The sequence below is a fragment of the Anoplolepis gracilipes genome, chromosome 5, assembly GCF_047496725.1.
Source record: "Anoplolepis gracilipes chromosome 5, ASM4749672v1, whole genome shotgun sequence".
In the NCBI taxonomy this organism is placed as follows: domain Eukaryota; kingdom Metazoa; phylum Arthropoda; class Insecta; order Hymenoptera; family Formicidae; genus Anoplolepis; species Anoplolepis gracilipes.
The window spans coordinates 2662281-2683499 of NC_132974.1; the positions used below are offsets into that span (position 1 = coordinate 2662281).

The 21219-nt window shown below is 27.9% G+C and overlaps 2 protein-coding genes across 6 annotated transcripts; both read right to left on the reverse strand.

Moving 5' to 3' along the window:
* Positions 1 to 2: 2 nt before the first annotated feature.
* LOC140665667 (sensory neuron membrane protein 1) lies at positions 3 to 8019 on the reverse strand. 3 transcript variants are annotated; one of them, XM_072892020.1, is made up of 10 exons: positions 7645 to 7823; positions 6632 to 6924; positions 6168 to 6284; positions 4801 to 4958; positions 4325 to 4524; positions 3308 to 3510; positions 2496 to 2751; positions 1944 to 2155; positions 1557 to 1783; positions 3 to 1348 (listed from the first exon to the last, which is right to left on the reverse strand). In XM_072892020.1, the coding sequence occupies exons 2-10, from the start codon at positions 6779 to 6781 to the stop codon at positions 1129 to 1131; spliced, it is 1743 nt and encodes a 580-aa protein (XP_072748121.1). In that variant the 5' UTR covers positions 6782 to 6924; positions 7645 to 7823; the 3' UTR covers positions 3 to 1128. The 3 variants fall into 3 exon arrangements, with proteins under 3 accessions (XP_072748121.1, XP_072748123.1, XP_072748122.1); XM_072892022.1 differs by having other exon boundaries at positions 5 to 1348; positions 6762 to 6924; XM_072892021.1 differs by lacking the exons at positions 6632 to 6924; positions 7645 to 7823 and adding an exon at positions 7835 to 8019 and having other exon boundaries at positions 6 to 1348.
* A 595-nt stretch (positions 8020 to 8614) lies between these two features.
* LOC140665666 (sensory neuron membrane protein 1-like) lies at positions 8615 to 15607 on the reverse strand. 3 transcript variants are annotated; one of them, XM_072892017.1, is made up of 9 exons: positions 15498 to 15607; positions 14763 to 14879; positions 14299 to 14456; positions 13753 to 13949; positions 12729 to 12934; positions 12083 to 12338; positions 10605 to 10816; positions 10150 to 10376; positions 8615 to 9706 (listed from the first exon to the last, which is right to left on the reverse strand). In XM_072892017.1, exons 2-9 carry the CDS (start codon positions 14868 to 14870, stop codon positions 9514 to 9516), a joined length of 1557 nt encoding a protein of 518 aa, XP_072748118.1. In that variant the 5' UTR covers positions 14871 to 14879; positions 15498 to 15607; the 3' UTR covers positions 8615 to 9513. The 3 variants fall into 3 exon arrangements, with proteins under 3 accessions (XP_072748118.1, XP_072748120.1, XP_072748117.1); XM_072892019.1 differs by having other exon boundaries at positions 15546 to 15601; XM_072892016.1 differs by lacking the exon at positions 15498 to 15607 and adding an exon at positions 14959 to 15237.
* Positions 15608 to 21219: the final 5612 nt, after the last annotated feature.

A 21219-nucleotide genomic window follows, 5' to 3' on the forward strand; every position in this document is an offset into this window, starting at 1 on the left:
TGATTTTTTGATTTTATTAATTTTAACATACAAATTATAAATATAAAGTGGTTAAAACATAATTAAATATAAAGTAGTAAAGAATTTGTTTCTTTTCTCGCGGTTTCGCTTTACGTACAGTTTAATGACAATGATTGTTATTTTCGCATCGTGGATATCTACTAACTAGAAAAAAATATAATTAAACTCTAAATGTAAATAATATTTCTTTTTAGAGATATTATTATTTTCATTAAAGATATTTATAATTTCTCGTATATCTCTTGTCAACGGTACTTAGCCTTTTAATTTTTGCAGACCTTTGCTGAATAATGTTAATTTACTGTTAAATATCAAAATTCATAAATTTAAAAATTTTATATTATAAAAATTTTAATATTACATATATTTTACAAATTTTTCAACATATCCAATAATTTTCTCTAATAAAAATCATAGGTTAAGAACCGCTGATTTGTACTATACATACAAGTGCATCAATGAAATATTTCTAGATATTTAATATTTTATAACGAGGTAGTTAAATAATTAATTTCAAATATATTACATAATATAGAATAAGAAATGAGTCTTATCTAAAAATAATGCTTATTTATATACTTAAGTTCGATCCTCTTTAAGAAAAAGTTACTTGTTATTATTTAATAGTCATCATTTAACAGATGGTTAAAATTAATTTTAGAATAATATATTTTCCGTAATAGTTTCAGCCTTTATAATTACATCATCAATATCATATTTGCAATATTCAATATCTTATTATTTTAATGAAAAGATTTAGGCAGGAATTAATAGTTCTCATTAAGATCATCTTAAATAAAGTCTTAAAATTTCATTCGGCCATTTCATTAGCTAAACAGACTCTTAAAACGGCCTAAGATTAGACTTAAGATAATCTTAAATATAAAAATATCGGATAAATATCAGCTTTAATTTTCTATTTCTTTATCAGTCCCTATATCAGCTCTAATAGCTTTTTATCATTCGTCTCTTCTCGTATTTGAAAAAACTTATTCAATTATATATATATATATATATATATATATTTTTTTTTAAAGTAATTCTAGTTAAAAAAATATTTAGAGCTGAAGGGAGTTTTTCGTTGTTAATATTAATGTTAGCTTCTTATTAATAGCGTTCATTTTTGTCAAGATTGGCCGGCACTGATGCCTGTATCGTACTGATATTCATAGAGGGTGGCCAGCTCTTCTCCGTATTGTTATTGTTGTTGTTTGGTGTAACCTTTGTGATATCTAACTTGCCACTATTTTCGCGATTCTTATAATACAATCCACCGGCTGCACCACACATGCCTAGCCCGCCAAGTACCAGCAACCATTTAAAAAAACTGCAAATGGAAATTTCAAGTTAATGTTTAATTACATTGACAAATTTGAAAAACATTTAAGAAACGTTAAAAATAAGTACCATATATATATACATATTTGCAACAATTATGTTGCTGATAAAATTAAATAGATTATACGCTACACATAAGTAGAGGAGCATTAGTTATCCACTAAATATAATTATTTGAAACATTGCCGTAAACTCACCCGACAATTGATAAAATCTTGAAAACCATCTTGATTTTATCAACGAATTCATCGGCAAGGAGTATCCCTTCTTCCACCCAAAATAGCGGCATCAGTGCTTCCGGGAAATTCTTCATCAATTTAAACTTTGGAATCGGTTGTATAAACATATTGAACTGCAATCGCTTATGCGCACTTAACGGTGTAGCTGTCATTGGTTCGAAATCCATGTCCATTTCATGATCAGCCTGTCAATGAAAACGATTTGATACAAAAATAAAGAACGGTTATACATTTCTCATTATATTTATCTATTTACGTAATGTTTTTTTTACAGTATATTTGCATCTCTTTCTTATATTTATTTATGATTGATATCTACATATTATTAATTTTTGCCGATTGTACCTGATTTGGATGCAAGCCGTCTACCATGTCCAACCAATTTTTCTCGCAGTCGTAAAAGTGCGGAGGCGATCCAATAATAGGTGCACCGACACATTTCGTCATGTCATAGAGATTTCTCGTCAGACAAGTGTCCGGTGTCGGGCAAAAACACTTTTCCAAAGGATTCTTGCTCATATCTCCCAGATCCGCCGTGTAATGAAGAGTTTTGACACCTACAATTTTGAAAATGTTATTAAGCCTCAAACGAAAAAAGTAGAATGACGATAAAGAACTTATATTTGTTATTATTTTTATAAATATTTTTTCCGCCTTTCACAAAAATATAATAATAATAATAATAACATTATAAATATTATTAAAAAAAAAAACAAATTAATTTTTATTATGATGTTATATTTATTATCTTATTATTATAATTTTATATCTTAAAAATTATAAACTAATTTCTTTAGTAACAGGGATTTTCAATTTGCAATGAACATAATTTTTGTATTTGTTCTCCTGGATAATTCTTCTTTCTTTTTGCTTGATTGTTTCAAATGATTCACGTACCTTTGATTTTATTATGATAACGATAATGTGCGCTTATACTTCGACAGATCTCGTATCCAAACGAGACAATGTCATCATCCGGCCCGAACAGAGGTGCGAAGATCGTAGAATCAGTACCGTTGTAAGCGTTGCAATGATCCTCTGGCCAAATATCCAAAGCAGGCTTACCATCCCATTCCAAGACGCGACCGACGTCTTTGTAATTTTTAATACCACGCAAAACCTTCATACGTCCCGGAACAACGGATCCGTTTTTCTAATAAATTTATTTGTAATTTAATCGTCATTAATACAACAAGTAAATTTTTATAATTTTCTCGTATTTTCAAGCATTTTTCGTAAATATAATATCCAACTAAGATAAACTTATTTCTATTCACGACCAAAGTTGCGGCAAGATAATGACAGATAATGACATTACGCTCATGCACTCGCTTCTTTTTCAACATACTATTAGACTAAAAACTTATATTTCAACATGCTTTCGAAAAATTAGAAACACCAAAAAGGTTGCATCAGAACAACAATAATAATATCTTACATGTCTCTAGCCACGCATATGAAATATTATAAAATATATAAAAAATATATCCAAATATTTTAAAAATAAACTAATTATTTAAATCGATCAATAAAAAATTACATAACAAATTTTAATTCTATTAAAATAATAATTATGACAGAGAAAAATAAAAATATATCTTTACTTAAAGAAGAATCTTTGAATATGACTAATACTTTAAATGCCATTGTATAATTTCTATATTAAATAACAAAAGATTTCTAATTTTTTTAAGATTGAAATCATCTACCCCGCCGAAAAGGGAGAACTTGTAACGATCTTCCCCATCCGGCATCAGATCCTTCGCTTCCGTCTTCAGTAGCTTGCACACCGCCGATCCAGCGAAGTCGGTCACCGTGCAGTCGACTGGCAGACCATCGAAAAGTATGTCTTTGGCTTTAGCTTTTACGAATAACGAAGCTGGCTTGTGGAAGATGCTGTCGACTGCTTTGCCTGCATTATTCATGAATGATGTTCTTTATGTCGTTCATAAACTAATGTTCTTAACGAATTAAATTAATTGATCGAATTAGATTAAGTCGAACAACTGTGTAACAATTTCTTTTCTAGCACTTTATCGGAATTAAATCCTTCTCTATTTTAATCAAACTTAACCCGCCGGAGGTCGCGTGGGGCTAATAAACGCCCTTTTGATTTTAACCCGTCGGAGGTCGCGTAAATGGTAAATAAACGCCCTTACAGTTTTATTAAATAAATTAAACAAAAAAATAAATAAAATTGAATTTTTTTGACAATATAGTATTTTTATGATGTCGCAGATCACATGGGGTCAATCATGCTCCCTAAACTAAATAAAAAATAAATACAAAAATAAAAATATAATCATAAAAATAGATAAAACAAAAAAATTAATAAAATTAAATTTTTTTGACAATATAAGTCCCTACTTTTAGGGGTCATGATTGACCCCATGTGATTTACGACGTCATCAAAAAAAGCGCGACCTCCGGCGGGTTAATGATCATATGAAAAAGTATGTTATATGTAATGCGATTATGACGGCGATCAAGATGATAGAAATCTTATCAGTGCATATACTCTTGTCGAAAAGTACATGTGTACAATATGTTTCTTCGACAAGAGTATGCACTTATATTATATACAGAAATGTTCTCATGTTCTACTTTGAACCTTTCGACGTGCATTGTTATAGTCCGAGTCGACCGACCTATGCGATACGCGCCCGATATGTGACTACAATCAATACACGACATTGAAAGGAAATAATGACATCGTATATACGTACCAACAACCGGCATCGCGGAGGGCTTCTCCTTCAGGGTCATCATCGCCATGCCTAGAATCATGAGATGCGGAAACACCATATCCTCGTCACCCGTCAATCCATTACTCTTCTTGGGATTGAAGAACCACGAGTTCTTCATGCTGTATTCGACGGTATCATCTTCCTCCACATCAACGAAGTCCAGCTTCATCTTATACTCGCTAAAATGAGCATCCGATTTTTGGACATTTTGAAGAATAGACGAAGATTTCAAAAAAGGTTTGATTATTGGATCAGATTAAAATTTGAACCAATTACAATGCGATAAATATATAAAAATAAAAATCGAAAGAAAAGAGCGTACAGAAATTATTCGATAATTTTTAAAAAGGAAAAATTAAATGACGAAAGATTAATTTACGACTTGCGCATTTATACATATTAATGATTGACTATAAATTTTTATAATATATTTTATAATATTACGATCGACTCACTCGTAAAAGAATGGTCCAACTTCTTTTACTATTGGCTTTTGACCTTGTGCAATCTCATCAGGATTGGTCACGTTGAACAAATAGACCTTAAAGTCTAGTGGTAGCGGGAAGTTCGACCACATTTCGCGTATCTCGGTGCCTGGTTTCAGTCCAATGGCCTAAAATTAAATTGGTTTTATAATAAAGAAATAGATATAAAATAGAATAACTGTTCACAATAGTTCTAATTTCTATAGTTTCAATAATTAATAATTTTCGTAATCATGTAAAAAAAATATATATATATAATTTCTATTTTTCTTTTAATATATATGTATTTAATGTATAAATTTAAGACAATTTTTAAAAATAAAGCTAATCAATTAATTGTCCGTTTTCGGTAATTGATGTATGAGTTTAGTGACATTAAATTTCAAATTTTACAAGAAAAGACCTATAAAAATTACATTAATTATAATCTTAACGTAACAGACACAAACAATTTATGTTTGTTAAATCTATATTGTAAAAATCAAATAAATGTATATTTGTTAGCTATGATGATTGTGCAACTATCTCTGAAAATATTTTCTTGCAAATATACACAGCAAAAGGAGTTGCTATAATTTCATCATTTTTAAATCAAAGAATAGAATTATATAATGACATACTGGAACAATATGCGAGAATTATAGCGGTTGGCAGCAGAGTTCAAGGATTTCGGGCTATACACTTTCGTGAAATGACTTGGCCATTTAGCAATATTCAGTATATTCATAAAAACTGCTTGAATCAGGCACGTATAAAGAATTTTTCTAACAATAAGCAAACCAAGTATTTGAATATGACAAAAAACTCAATAGGTAGGTTAAAATTTGTTAAAATTAAACATAATATAGACATCACGTTTAAGTATGCATTTTAAAACTAGAGAATATAAAATTATTAAGAAATATGTCGACATTACAAAAAAATGATCAAAGAAGATATACATAACATATGATAAGATGTGTAAACGGATAAACAATGTTTGGTAATATGTAATTTATAAAAATTTATTTTTATAGAAAAACATTCCAGCCTATAAAAGCATCTTTTGATACTTTCCTGAGTTAATTACACGAGTTACATGAGAATAAGATTATTAAATGAATAAAGAGTTGATATTCTTTAATTATAATAAAAATGCTTAAAAAAAGTGTTGTAAATTGTTTCATTATTGTAACGATATACACTATTTGACGGTTCGTGATAATGAAACCGAAATAACATAAATTGTTATACAAGTATTATTATTACGCTTATTAGGTTGATTTATACAATGAGTGATACTAATGTGAAATTAATTATGGTACATGTAATATGATAAATTTTTGTAATTTGTTTACCTTCTTGATTTGTGACCTAATTAGTGCAGGAAATCCACACCATAGAATAATGCCGAAGACAAACATAACTCCACCGCCGATTGCGAGTTTCTTTATAGACACCATTTTCGATTGAATCTAGATAGATATTTTAAAGCAGTAAGATACTTAAATCCAATAATCGTGATATACTCAAAATTAAAGCTACACATTAAATTTCCGTTTGTTTTAATAATAACATATTATTGTATATCTGTATATCGGAAATTAATCAGAAACTAATCGCGTGATCTATCGCGCAATTTGATTTAAAATGTCATAACGATGTTTTACAAAATATCAGTTTAAATTAGCTGTTACAAATGTGATTGCAACTTGAAGACCAATCGCGTTCATAATTTAATTTTTTATGAATTTTATCATTACGGATTCATGAGAATCGACAGTTGCTGCTGACATAAATCAACATTAATTGCGATCAAAACCTTATTGAATCCTTCAAGAATATGGAGCACATTGCCCACAACTTTGTTGACAAACGGGAACACATACAACAAATGAAAACGATTCATAACATCGTGTATCGTTCGAAGGGTGCTAACGGTAACATCATACGCGTGTTTCTTGGAAACCATGAATTTCTGAGTTGTATGCTCTTGTCGATTTCACATAAATTTAAATCTAAAAGTAGCACTTTTTCCTCACTGCACTGATAAAAAAAAATTCAAGATTGTTCGTCTCGTATAATTTTTACATCTGATCTTTTCACGAAAAATGTCTATATAAAATTAAATTATTATATTTAATACAATATGTATTATAGTACGTAAATAAATTACCGTTAATTATATTTAATAATAACATATTATTAAATATATATATATATATATATATAACAATTAGAATACGTAATTTATAAAAAAATGTTATTAAATTTAGTTAAAAAATGAAATAAGATATTATAGAAAAAAAGGATAAGATAATGCAAGACGAAAGAGATTTTTACGAGAGTTAAAAAACTTTACTTACTGATATATCAGAAAATATCAAATAAAGATCCGTAAAATTGGCACTAACAGAAATAGTAAAAAATTATTTTAATAAATAAGTAATTTTACTGAAGAAATATTAAAAAATAATTTTTTACAGTTTTTGAATCTTTAAATATTTTAATATAATTATAATATAATTATAATAAAAATCCAGAGATTCGCTCTACGCGATCTGAATCATCTCCATCTCTTCCGTTGAGTCTACTTTTATGTTTGTAGTTCAAACTAGTGAATTGAGCACATAATTTTCATCCCTCAATTTGATATTGGTATTCAGCATGTACATTTAATATTATTATCAGTATGTAACTTTAGAGTATAATTATTTGATTTCTTGTATAATCTCTTTCGTCGATTTTTCACAAAAAAAAAAAGAAAAATCTTTTCGCTTAATTTATTTCTTTCTTGTTTGATCGATAAAAGAAAATAGTCAATATATATGCAACAATTAAAATTCCGATTGTTCAAATCCTTAGCCACTCCTTTCGTCACGAACCCACATTACTTTCGTTCGTTTATCTACGTTTAAAATTTCGTGGTAAATATCTCAGACTATCGTTAGAACCGCGTAAGGAAACGAGTTTGCGAATCGCGATGCGAGAAAGCCTCGACCTTCCCCGTTGACCGTCTTCACACCTGTGCGGCCTCCTGGCCGATTTCTTCAAGCCACCTTCGTCGTCGACGTCACCGTTGATCGTGCGCGGCTTGTCGCGAACGAACTGCCCGGGCGATAATGACAGCGACGTCTTACACCAGGCCGGCGTCGGCGTACTTCTACCTGTTCAGCCCCATTGCAAACTCCTTGGCTTCCCTTACTTAAACGTGTGGCACCTCAAGCGGGACAAGCAACTTTAGAGTAGACTTTATTCTACTCGAGCGCGATGCAATTAAAGGCGTGGGGAGATTCGCTGTCTTGGATCATTCACGCTAGAAATCCTCCCATTGAAAGTCACAAAATGACACTCCAACTGAACTATCCGATTCAAACAACTAGGTATATGATGACTGTCAATCTTTTTTCTCCAGGAAGTATATTATTTAGAAAAGAAAGATGGTTTTAATGTAATAGCTGTTCACACTGTGTATCTCTTTCTAAAATCTTTTATACAGAAAGATGTTAGAATCTAAGATTTCTCGCAGAGCAGTATACTGAAATAATTAAAATTCAAATTAATAAGAAAAATTAATTAGAAAAGTCAGATTAATTAGATCAAAAATCAAATTAAATTAATTAAAAATATTAATCAGACAGTATTAATTAGAACGGCAAATCCATTATTTCGTAACTTTGATTGGAAGATTTTTAAATTGCGTAAACTTCACTCTCGAGCAATTCTTACGGCAGATTATCTAAAACAGACTTGTGATTATGTCAAAATCATAAGTAAATGCGATAAATTTCCTGTTTTTATTCAGTTTTGTTAAATATAATTATAATTGTTAAATATAATTGCGATTATTAAAATTTCCTGTTTTTACTCAGTTTTGTTAAATATATAGCTCTTTGAGTGAATACATCATATTACTTAAAAATGCATTACATATTACTTAAAAATGTATTAATGAAAAATATAATTTGTAATAATATGGCGTTTTAATAATAGCTATGTTATATAAGTGCGCTCTATGTGATATATAGATGATCTGATAGAACTTAATGGCTCAAGAATATGATGTTACGTGTAATATTAATGTTAATTACTTTTTGATCGATTAAGACATTATAATCTTTATGAAGTTCATATAGACATACTAGTAATTGATATTGAATTACTAACACAATTACTATTTAATTATTGGATATAATTATAGCAATTTACTTGTTAATGTATATGTTATAAACCTTGATAATTTAATACTATTGATATAGAAGTAATTAATTACTTTAGAAATAATCAACAATTAAGATTAAATATAAAATATAACATTATTTTAATTATCTATGTAATATGATATATTATTCAGTAACAGTATTTTTCTAAGAAAGAAAAGAAATAATATTTAGAGAAATAATTATTGTATTTATATATAAGTATATAACATATACATATATACAATAATAATATTTTTAAATTACAATTTATGAGCATATTGTTTCAAGAGAATTACTTAGCGTTAAATTATTTATCTCTAATTAGAATTATGCGTGTGCTATTAAAATATAAGCATGTTATCAAAATATTAATGAAATAAAAAATTTCCAAATTAATATTTTTACAACATAAATCACGATCGATGTCGTGCGATTAACGTCAATTCTTAACTCTTAAAGAGATGTACTTTTACAATAGATGACAAATAATTATTACTCCCTGTTAATCAATGCTAGGTGGTAGTTGAGCTTGTATGGTGCTGATTGTTGGTTTCTGTGATGCGCTGCTCTGTTCCTTTTCTTTCGGCAAGAGATCTGGTTGTGAAACACTCGCCGCTTTTTTTTCTTTATAGTGTTTCACTCCAGCGGCGATCATCATGCCTATTCCACTCAGCATCATGAGCCACATCAATATCCTAAGATAGAAGATCAACATGATGATTGTAACAATTTTAAAAGTGAAAACCTTGTAAAGAAATTTTTTTTGCAAAACTGTATATCATTATATATAGATTCTAGACAAGATCAATTTTTCAAATTTTGTTTCTGACAATGAAACGTGCTATTTATTTAAAAATTGCTTATTATTTTTGAAATATTATTTATATAATTTGATTTAATATTTAATAATTATTATATAATTTTTCATATTATTTAAAAATCAGAATGATAATATAAAGTCAGATAATCTCAATAATTTTTTAATGCAGGTTTCAAAACGCTACGTTACACAGCAGATTTGAAGAGTCTTGATACAATGACAGAATATACAGTGTATCAAGCATTTTAGATTTTATATGTTAAAAAGATAAAAATGAGAAATTTTGCAAAATAGTAACAAATCGACAATTTTACTCACTTTGCGATTAAAATTTGTTTGAATGCTTTTTTCAACGGTTTTATCAGAACATTCCCGAGTTCAAGTCCATCCTCTATGTAAAATAGCGGAAAGAGCACTTCCGGAAAAGATTTCATTAATTTAAGTTTGGGGATGGGTCCGACTAACACATTGAATTGAATCTTCTTGTACGCTTTTATCGGAGTGCCTGTCATTATCTCAAAGTCGAAAGTCATCTGATGCTTCTTCTGCACAAGTAGCATATAATCTCGTTATAATTCTCGTAAATATAACTTTTCGATAATTTACACCAATTTCCGCGAATTAAGATTTATTCTCTTAGCCTCTTATTTAATAGATTCTTCTTATCATTATTTTCGTAAAATAATTTTATTATAATCCAAAAAGTGATATATTTTGTGCGTTTGTATTACTTTAATACACAGTCTCTTAAGCGACTAATTTAATGAACTTACAGGATCAGGATTTAACCCTTCGATCATCTCTAAGTATCGTGGATCCGAGTCATAAAAATGAGGTAGGCTTATTCTTATAGGCACGCTCTTGCAGGGGCCTGCATTATATATATTTTTCGGCATGCATCCTTCAGATTCGAGACAGAGACACTTGACATCCTCATCTGTAGCTGGATCCCCCAAATCTCCTGTGTAATGCAGCGTTTTGAAACCTGCATTGAAATAAATTATCGAGATTATCTGACTATATATTATTATAATGATATTTAAATAATAAAATAGCATGTCTCAGAAACAAAACATAACTTTTTGTAAAAATATTAATTTTCAATGTTCAGTGCACACACTTAAATATCTTACAGATCGAATTCGTTAAATATATGAAATTTATTCTAAAACTTTTCAGAATTACTATTAGTAGAATTTAATAAAATTATTTAAGTCTGTTAAAATTATATACTAATTATTTATAATTTAAAATTATTTGTTATTTTGTTCGGCTTATAATTAAATATTAAATTATTATTATTTAAGCGTAAATCTCTATAGCCTGCTTAGTTCTCGAGAGAATTAATTCATTTGACTAAAACTAAGCGAGCCGCCCACTTTCGTTATAAAAATACTAATTCGTACCACGATTATTTATATTTTTCTCAACTCACCTCCTACAATTTAATCTATCCAAGTGTCATGTCATAAATTTTATTAGAAGAAAATCTACTCAGTTGTATGATTATAAAATCGATGGAACTTCCCTCTTGAATGTTAGCACTATTCGCGACCTTGATATTATATTTATCTCTGACTTATCTTTTGATAATATGAACATATTCAATTGATTGTTAACAGTACTTAAAAAAATTGAGAAATTTATATTTTGCGCATGCAAGTATTTAAAAAATGTAACCACTTTAAAATTATTATACTGTTCAATTGTTAGATTCCAACTGGAATGTGCCTCGGTTGTCTGGGCTCTTTACTAATTAAACTATAATTCTCGGATTGAACGGGTACAACATCGCTTTTTCCGAAGGATTAGTTTTCATCTGGGCATGCCTATGCAACCTTCTGATAACTTATATAATCAGTTATTAAATAATCTTAATTTACAAACGCCGCAAATAGAAGAACTATGTTTGATATGATTTTTCTCTTTAAACTTATAAATAATTTCATTATTTCCCCGAAATTACTTGAAAAAATTAAATTTTACATTCCAGATCATTTAGAAGTTGTAAGGTATTTTATATCTTAACATTTTTAAACGTAATTTACGGAACATTGTAAGTTAATCAATTAGCTATCTCTTTTTTATATCCTGTTGTCTTTATTTCTCATATGTACCAAAGGGAATTTGTATTCTTGTTTAATAAATAAATAAATAAATAATTTATAATTAAGCTAGATTAGAAAGCCATTTAACAAAAGAAGTCAGTTAACAAAACAAGTAATACTTATTTATGGAAGATTATCGATACCTTGGACCATTCCTGGTTCGACATAATAAGCGGCTATACTTCGGCAAATATCTGGAAACACTGCCCAGACTTTTCTATCTTTGGTAAGAAACGGTGGAAAAATAGTTCCATCTGTGCCACGAAAATCGTTGCATGGATTATCAGGCCATACACTCATCTTCGTTTCATTTCCTATAGATAATACACGGCCAACGTCCATGTAATTCTTGATTCCACGGAATACTCTTATGCGATCCGGGAGATAAGTTCCATTTGCCTAAAATGCAAATAACAATTGCACAATATAATTACAAAAAATATTATATTTTTAAATATATAATATTCTAAAATAAAATATTAAATGTACATATATGCTAAATGTTAAAATAATTAATAAATAAATAATTTAAATTAATGAATTTCATAAATTTAATTGGAAACAATTAATAATTTTATAAAGGTTTTATTATTTAAAATAAAATTATTAAAATTAATACATTAAGAGATTATATTTTTTTATAAATAATATATTTTTACAAATAATATAATTTTTATATTTTTTTAAGACTAGAAAAGAAGTATTTTTACAGAAATGTTTTTAATCTTGCAACAATATGAAAATATAATTGCGTGAGAAAATAAATTTTAAAATAATACAAGTGCATACCTTAGCAAGAAAACCATATCTGTAACGTAACTCGCCCTCCTTAATAAATAAATGTTCCTTTTCTTGTAACGCACTACACACTGCGGATCCAGCGAAATCACTTATATTTGAACAATCGAGAAATATACCGCGAAAAAATAGATCTTTCATGTTAGTTTTAATAAATATTGATTCTGGTTTCTGGAAGATACTGTCAAGTGCTTTGCCTAAAAGGATATTCATAATATATAAATAAATCTTTGAATTACACACATTTTGTTTATCCTACTTTGCAATTTTTTTAAATATGTTATATTTCATAATATACACATGTATATATGTCAGAATAAATATATATAAATACATGATTAATACAACTAATATGAAAAAGTAGATATGTATTAAAACGTTAAAAGTAAAGTCAAATCAATAAATTATTATTATTTATTAATTATTAATAACATTTCTTAAATATTATCAAGTAACAATTAGGAAAGGCCAAATAAAAGTTAAAGAACAGATTGACATTGCGTAATATTTTCCAAATGTTTAGGGGATTTAATTCCTGATACTTAATTGCGCATTATCTTTTATTTGTAAAATATCTTAGTCTGAGATTTTTTTTTATATTCTTCGAGAGAAAACTTAAATAGAAATGTAGAAATGTGAAAAACAATATCGGTATCTGAGTAGTTGAATTTACCGATTATTCACGCTCTGATGATTTTCTCATTAGCATATATTTTACTCGTTGAGAGTATAAAAAGAATCTCAGATTGAGACATTTTACAATGAAAAAAATATACTACAAACACAATCAAATTTTCAAGAATTTCTTAAAAAATGTAAAAGGTATTACATCGTCTATTATATCTTAACTTTTATTAAATAGTCTTTAATTATTATTTGAGATAAGTAACACTTGAGATAAGCTCACTTTTGTTTTCAAAATTAAAATTAATCAATACTTAATGAGTTAATACATTTTATGTTTCTTAATCATACAATATATGTCAAATATTTATTTCATATCGTAACTACGTACTGATGACGCCCATCGCAGATGGTTTATCTCTTTGAATAATTAGGATTACTGCTATCATGATGGGATGAAATGTGTAAATATCCACATCCTCCGACAGGATGCTCTTTTCTCGATTGAAGTGCCAAGTTTGTCGCAAACTATATTCGACAGTATCGTCTGCATCTCGGTCTACAACGTTCTCTTTGTCGCGATACAAACTGAAAGTCATATCAATATTCATATAAATTTTTATATCTTTGTTTATTATTTATGATTACTATTTTCAATTACTGTTATTTATAGAAGCACAAATATACATTATTATTTAATAACCGGCAAATTGCACTTTCCAAATTTTTTTCAAAATTTTAAATGCATTGCACAAATTCATATTCGTATACTATAAAACTGTGTAAAAATTAGATCCAGTTATTTTTATAATAAATTATGTAATTGATTAAATTGTGCTTTGATATTATAAATAAAATTAATAGCAAAATGAATAAATATTATATAGTTTATATAGTAAAATAAATAAAAATATTATAGAAGAGATATTATACTCACTCGTAGTGAAAAGGTCCCACTTCTTGCACAATTGGTTTCGCTCCTGTTTTGATTTCAGAAGGATTTGTTACATTAAAAACATAAATATTAAAATCCAGTGGCTGTGGAAGTATTTCCCAAAAATCGCGCATTTCATCTCCTTTTTTCAGTCTAATTTGCTGTAAAATTTAATGTAACATTTTTACCAAAAACGCAAACGAGCTTTTCTTCTTTGTGTATCGAATGTAGAACTCAATGACAGATTAATACATTTATTTTCAGTGTTAACAGTTATTGACACATTATATACATATAATCTATAGTTAAATTAATTCAAATTTAATTAAAAGAAAATTTTTATTAGATATTTCACATGTTTGTGCATCTCAATTTATGGTGTGTTAAAATTAACAAAATTATTCTTTTAATTTTTTAATATTTGAAAAATAGCTCTCGTCAAGAATGGATATATAATTGTTACTTACAGATTTGACTTGCGATTTCAATATAGCGGGAAATACTAGGTTGTAGATAATAAGCATCATAAAAAACATACAGAAACCGGCGATTCCTAGCCTCTTTACAGACACCATATTATTAATCTAAAACACACGCACACACCACAAACGAACTAAATTATACTTTTTATTTTACATCATTTTGATAAAAATTTATCAACACCTTATATACATCAGTAACATGTAGCACAACGTTGACGATTTTGCCGATTGTGGAAAAGGATAATAGACATCTTACATATGGATTACGCATTGCGTCGTCTATTTGACGCAAAACACGACGCGTGTTGTTTTCTTTGCAAAAAAATTCTTGAAAAATTGCCATTCTTTGCACTGACAAGAATCTCAATTCCCAGAACAGGCAAAAATTATGGATTATCAAATTTGAAATCTTAATTTCTAAAATCGACAAAATCTTCGCGATTTTTAAAAATAACATTAAATATTTGATTTTCAAAAATTAACAAATTTTGCTTTGATAACACATCTAATTTTTAAAATTATTAAAATTCAAATATGATTTTAAATTAGCAAAATTTTTGCTTTTCAAATAAATACAAAATATGAAATCCATAATTATCTAAAATTTTCGGTCTTCAAACCTGATAAGTTTTAGATTAATTTTTTTAAATCACAGAATTTTTTAATATTTTATTTTTCTTTTATTAGATCGTTTGTTTTCAGGAAGCATCTGTAGCACACCTGAATAAATTTTTCTTCAGAAAAGATGTATAACAAAAAAATGTCTACTTTTGTCTTATGCTCCGAACTCGGGCGTTTCTCGTCGTCGAATTCTCAATTCTCACTGGTGAACTACCCATTCCCCAGAGTTTTTCTCACGTTTACACACTTTCTCACATATATATCTATATATCTACATATATCTTTGTTTGTCCACTGACCGTATTGCAATGACATCAGTTTATTGCGACTGCGCGATCAGTTTGCTTTTGGATATTAGATTTATTGGTCTGCGATAAAAACTCAAGTGCAGTTGCAGAAGAGATTTCTGCGTTCTTTGTCTATCTTTCCATTGCCTTACTTTGCTGCTTCAAAACATTACGTCAAGGAGCTATTAATGCGATAGAAAAGTGGAGAACAATGTGATTTTTAAATGGTAGCAGGTTGCATTTTTGAAGACTAATATCTGAAATATCAACTTTATGACACATCCAAAATGAACATGTATATTTAGAAAGAAACTTTAATCTTTTTAAATTATTTTTTAATAAAGTTCAAAATAGCAATTATATATTTTGCTAAGCAAAAGTGTACTGTCAGTAAAACATTTATAATATTTATTAACACATATAAGTTTAAAAATACTTAAAAACTTTAAAAAAACATAAAATAAAATATATGAATTAAACTAATATTTTGTTACATTTTTTAATTGATTAAATTGACTACTTATAATTAGTGAATTTAAAATAATAGCCATTTGAATCTAATCTTTTAAGAATATAAAAAATCTAAAGAATCTAAAGAAAAAGAAAAGTTTCTAAAACTGTAGCTAATTACAAAGTGATTTTTAAGTAATGAAAAAATTGATAAGATGTACAATATAGAATATTTATTATTTAGAATTATTATGTCTAACAATTAATTTTTGAATAACATAAATATATAATTTACTTTATTAAATTATAACAATTTAAATTTTAGCAAATAATATTTTCTTATAAATTTTAGTTATAATAAATTAGGTATATCTAAATTATACGCAAAAAAACTTCAAAGTAAAACATTTTTATATCTAACATTCATCCCACAAAATAAGTCATTATTACGAAACGTGTTTTTGCTTGTTAACAATATGTACAAGCATGTATTATCGATCAATTAAATTTTGACTGAACGAGAATATAGAGTTTGTCTATACCCCTATATATTGATTGCGAGTATAATGTATGCGCGAAATGTGTATATGTCATTTTCGCTAGTTTCACACCTAGAAAAAATATGAACAATTCAGTATACAACCATTTTTACAATTTATTACACATTAGGTTATAATTGTATAATAATGACAAACTGTGCGGTATCATAATAAGTATTTACACAAGCATGTTAATTCTAAAAGAAACACAGCAAAAAATTAAGATTATATATATATATATATATATATATATATATATATGTCTATACTTGACATTTAAAATAAATCTCAAGACATATTTAATAAATATTAATAAATTTATTTAATATGATAAGAAGTAACAATAAATCAAATTAATGTTGATCTCTCAAAGTTCATTTCTTTCGATCGCGATGATGTTTGTCATCTTTAAGTCAGTATTATGGATCCGCGCCTTTGGTGTCAAGTGTAACGCCTATCGAGCGTAAAAGGCGCCGAAAGATTAATTAAATATGAGCCCGCTATAGATACTCTATAGCATTCGCCACTAGCAACTTTTATACATTATTACTAACGTCTATCGTAGACGTAGTTATCGTAGACGTAGTTAACCGAGGTCCTATTGAAATAAATCTCTATATACAAAAGAAAGTTGAAATTTTCGCGCGTGCGATTAGATAAAAGTATGAAGATCACATATCATTCTTTATAAAGAAGTCACAATCGCGAAATTACAAGACAATCCAGTGTATCTTCTGTGATATTTGGAGTTGCACTTATAATCACTTATAATCATATGAAATAGATTAGCATTCTGCCAATTAACTTCAATTTTACGTAATAATATGCTCCTCTCCTTCAATATCAAACAGGTACATACATATCAACAATATATACAGAAAAAAAATAACTTTATATTTTAAATTAAGATTTTCTTGTATAAATTTAAATTTTTATAATAATTTTTTATAAAATAAAAAAGTAAAATTAAGATAAAATAGTAAAATAAAAAAAATAATAAAATCATAAAGGAAAGAACACATGTCGTAGTGTGAATTTACTTTAATAAATTCCATCACTTGAAAGCGAATTACATCACGTATATAAACAAACTACAAATCACACTTAACGTGGTGCATCATACTACACTATAAAAATCGGGCTGGCATAATTTTCGTACAACTATATATATGAATATGTTTGTCAAATTTGTCCATTTATATGGTTCACAATCAAAATTTCTCTTCGCCGAAGCAGAACATTCGCGTTTTATATCGAGAGAAAGAAAATCCGTGTGTCTACATCGCTAAGCGCAAACTGAGAGCTATGATGGCAAAGAGATAGCGATTCATCATAACGGGGTTACGGTTTTCTTTCAGAGCACACCAATTTGACATGAGTCTTTTTCTCGGATGACAGAGGGCGAGAACGCGTCCACGTGTTTTTGCGCTTTATTTACGGAACAGCTATACGGTTGGCGAATGATGGTCGATAACCAGTAGCATCCCGTTCGTTCGCACGATCGCTGATATATCGAGATCGCGTATAGTTAACCCTCTTAAGCAGCAGCTGACGCGGTTGTGCTTGTTTATCTTCCTTGTAACTATGGAACTTACTTACTAAACAATTCATTACCTAAAGACCTAAAGCAACTATTAAGCATACTAAAATAAAGATAACTTCATTTTTTCTAACATAAATTGCATTAAAATATGAATGAGATAATTTATTCACTTGTCTTTTTTCGCATATTTAATACTAGAAAAAATAGGAGTCTGAAATTTCATCTTTTACATAAGAAATAAAATATTAATCTAAAAAATAGAAACAGTTAGAAATGACCGCTCGGTACTTATAGTGTTAATTAAAAATAATTAAAATATACAGTTATGTTACAGATCAAATTTTATAATACTGATCGATGTTACTCTCTTATTAAAAAGAATACCTATAGATCATTTAAAAAATAATCTGCATCAAAAAATTCATCTACAATAAATCGCGAATAAAATCGCAAATTGATGATAATTTTTCGAGACTGATTGAAAAAAAATGTAGTCTTTAGATCTATAGACGGGAAAGTAGATTTACGTACGTTTCCTAACACGAGTCTTTCCGCGACGCCTAGGCTAATAATATATTCGCTCGTTAACAATGCATTTGACAGCCGTTACGTAGAAAACGCGACCTTTTCCTGTCGTTTCTATCGATGCAATTTTCCGATCGTAGAAGATGTGACGTTTTCCACTCCACGTCGCTCGATGCGCAAGTACGGCGTGGAGATTCGAGGACACGCGATAAAGTCTCATTGGTCAACGATACCACCCTTCAACGTGATAGGAATTGTAGATAACGTAGTAGACAGAAATCTTTATTTATATTTCTTTCACACATTTGTAGTGATTTTCATTATTTTGCCTAATTATAAGAATATTTTTCCACAAAAACAACATAGATTTTTTAACTTATTAAAACTGATTAAAAAATACTTCAGTTTTTTTTAAGTTATCACTATCATGATTACTTTTTCTTACATAAAATATATTTACATTATTTTTTTTTTATAATTTAGAGACTCAAATGTATTTAATATTTCTTCTTTTGACAAAGTGTAATATCATACATAATTATTTTTTTTTATAATTTAAAGACCCAAATGTATTTAATGTTTCTTCTTTTTTTGAGCGTAATATCATACATAATAGAATATTAACATTAATGTAAAAAATTGCTGGATTACTGAATACTAATATAAATTATGGTTAAAGGGCAAGGACGCTTCAGCAAACTACAAAATAATTTAAAGCTTTATAAACTTACTGCCATTAGATATATAAATGCATATAACTCATTTCCACCTTGCAATAACTACCTGAATGTCGCGCAGGTAACTTTGTTACTGCATACATCATGATGACGATACTTGTTAATTGAATAACTTTATACTACTGTCATACGAATGATAGAATACATACACACACAGCAATTAAAAAGCTTTACGTAAAATTCTAATTAGTATAAGAGCAATAGAAAAATTCTGATAGATACATGATACAGAAAATTAATTTTTTTATAATATTTATTTTTTATAACATTAATTTTTTATAATATTTATTTAAAAAGCAGGTATGTAAATAAAAATTTGCCGAGAGATAATAAAAATCAATCCTTAATATATACATATGTATATTTTTAATCGAGTAAATGATTAATAAGAGTCTAAAATAATTATACTGTAAATAATTCTTTTTTAAATAGAAAGTGATGATACAAATGATGTTACCAAACAGATTAACAACAAATAACAGTAAAAGTACAAAATTATCGGCAATTATAGCAGCAAATCCTGTGTTTCTTGTAGATATAGTTCCTTTTTATTTTCTCCAAAATTGCTTACGCAGAGTATCAATCGAAGTGTGTTTCAAAATATTACGAATTTTATTGACAATATCTTTCGTTTCTCATGCTAACAATAAGAGTGCTTAATTAGTATGAATTTCCTTGCCTGAGAAAATATTTATGCTAAGCGCGCACATACAATCACATATATGTACAAAAAGACAGATAGAAGTGTGAATTGAGCCTCGTAATCTTTACTTTCACGTGATAAGTTATCTTGAATAATGTAAACGCTAGCGTAATTTTAAAGTCAGATCTCATAAGGCAGGAAATTCTTAACAAAAGAGAATTTAATTATACATATCTTGACAATTTAATTATATATATCTTGAAAATGTCTTTATGTCAGCTATAAGAATATGTGATAATAATAATAATGTTGTTTTCAATGCAATATATATTCTCAATACATATTCTTAATATATTCTTTAGAGTTTTATACTTCTAACGAAAATGCGGAACACATTCGATGGATGCATAGGACAAAAAATGTTTTAAGATTTATTTATTGTCACAGTAAATATATGTATGAATATTATACATATTTATTTATTATTCAGAAAAATTATAATATACAATGTGTCCATTATGTATTCAATATTGTGACTAATAATATACAAGATATTAATTGTAATTAAAATTTAATTGAAAGCTCTAATATGTAACTTTTTACTAGTAAGGAATTAGGCTAGTTGAGAGCCGGGTGCGATAAATAAAAAGCACACAAATTTTCTCTTCTTTTTCTTTATTGGTATGTATGTTTTGATTTCTAATTTAAACCATCATTAATAGTGAGTGGTTATACAAATTATGAGTCACATTCTCGATCTATCTCGATTTTAATAATGTATTCGCAATCGTTCGCTAACGATTTAACGATATTACTAAACAATATTATATATATATATATATATATATATATATATGTGTATTATTATTTAATCAGTTAGACATGTTTACATCAATCTCAACAAACTAAATGTTACAAGAATCGAAATGCACAACTCATTATCAGATTGCAAACATTAACAATTAATTACAATTAAGTTATGAGTCGCATATAGTCTATTTCGATTTTAATAACTTAAAATCGAAGCAGACCATTTGCGACTCATAACTTAATTGTAATTAATTCGTTTTATTAAGCACATATTTTCGATGACGAAA

Bases quoted from the DNA above. Each gene is read 5' to 3' on its own strand.
- LOC140665666 (XM_072892016.1), bottom strand. From the start codon at position 15,234: ATGTTATTTTTAAAAATCGCGAAGATTTTGTCGATTTTAGAAATTAAG. The intron at 14,457-14,762 runs GTAAGTAACAAT...TAAATTTTACAG, and splicing joins TGAAATCGCAAGTCAAATCT to CAAATTAGACTGAAAAAAGG. The intron at 12,935-13,752 runs GTACGTAGTTAC...ATATCCTTTTAG, and splicing joins ATCTGCGATGGGCGTCATCA to GCAAAGCACTTGACAGTATC.
- LOC140665667 (XM_072892020.1), bottom strand. From the start codon at position 6,781: ATGGTTTCCAAGAAACACGCGTATGATGTTACCGTTAGCACCCTTCGA. The intron at 4,959-6,167 runs GTAAACAAATTA...ATTTAATTTTAG, and splicing joins TTAGGTCACAAATCAAGAAG to GCCATTGGACTGAAACCAGG. The intron at 2,752-3,307 runs GTAGATGATTTC...TAAATTTATTAG, and splicing joins AGTTCTCCCTTTTCGGCGGG to AAAAACGGATCCGTTGTTCC.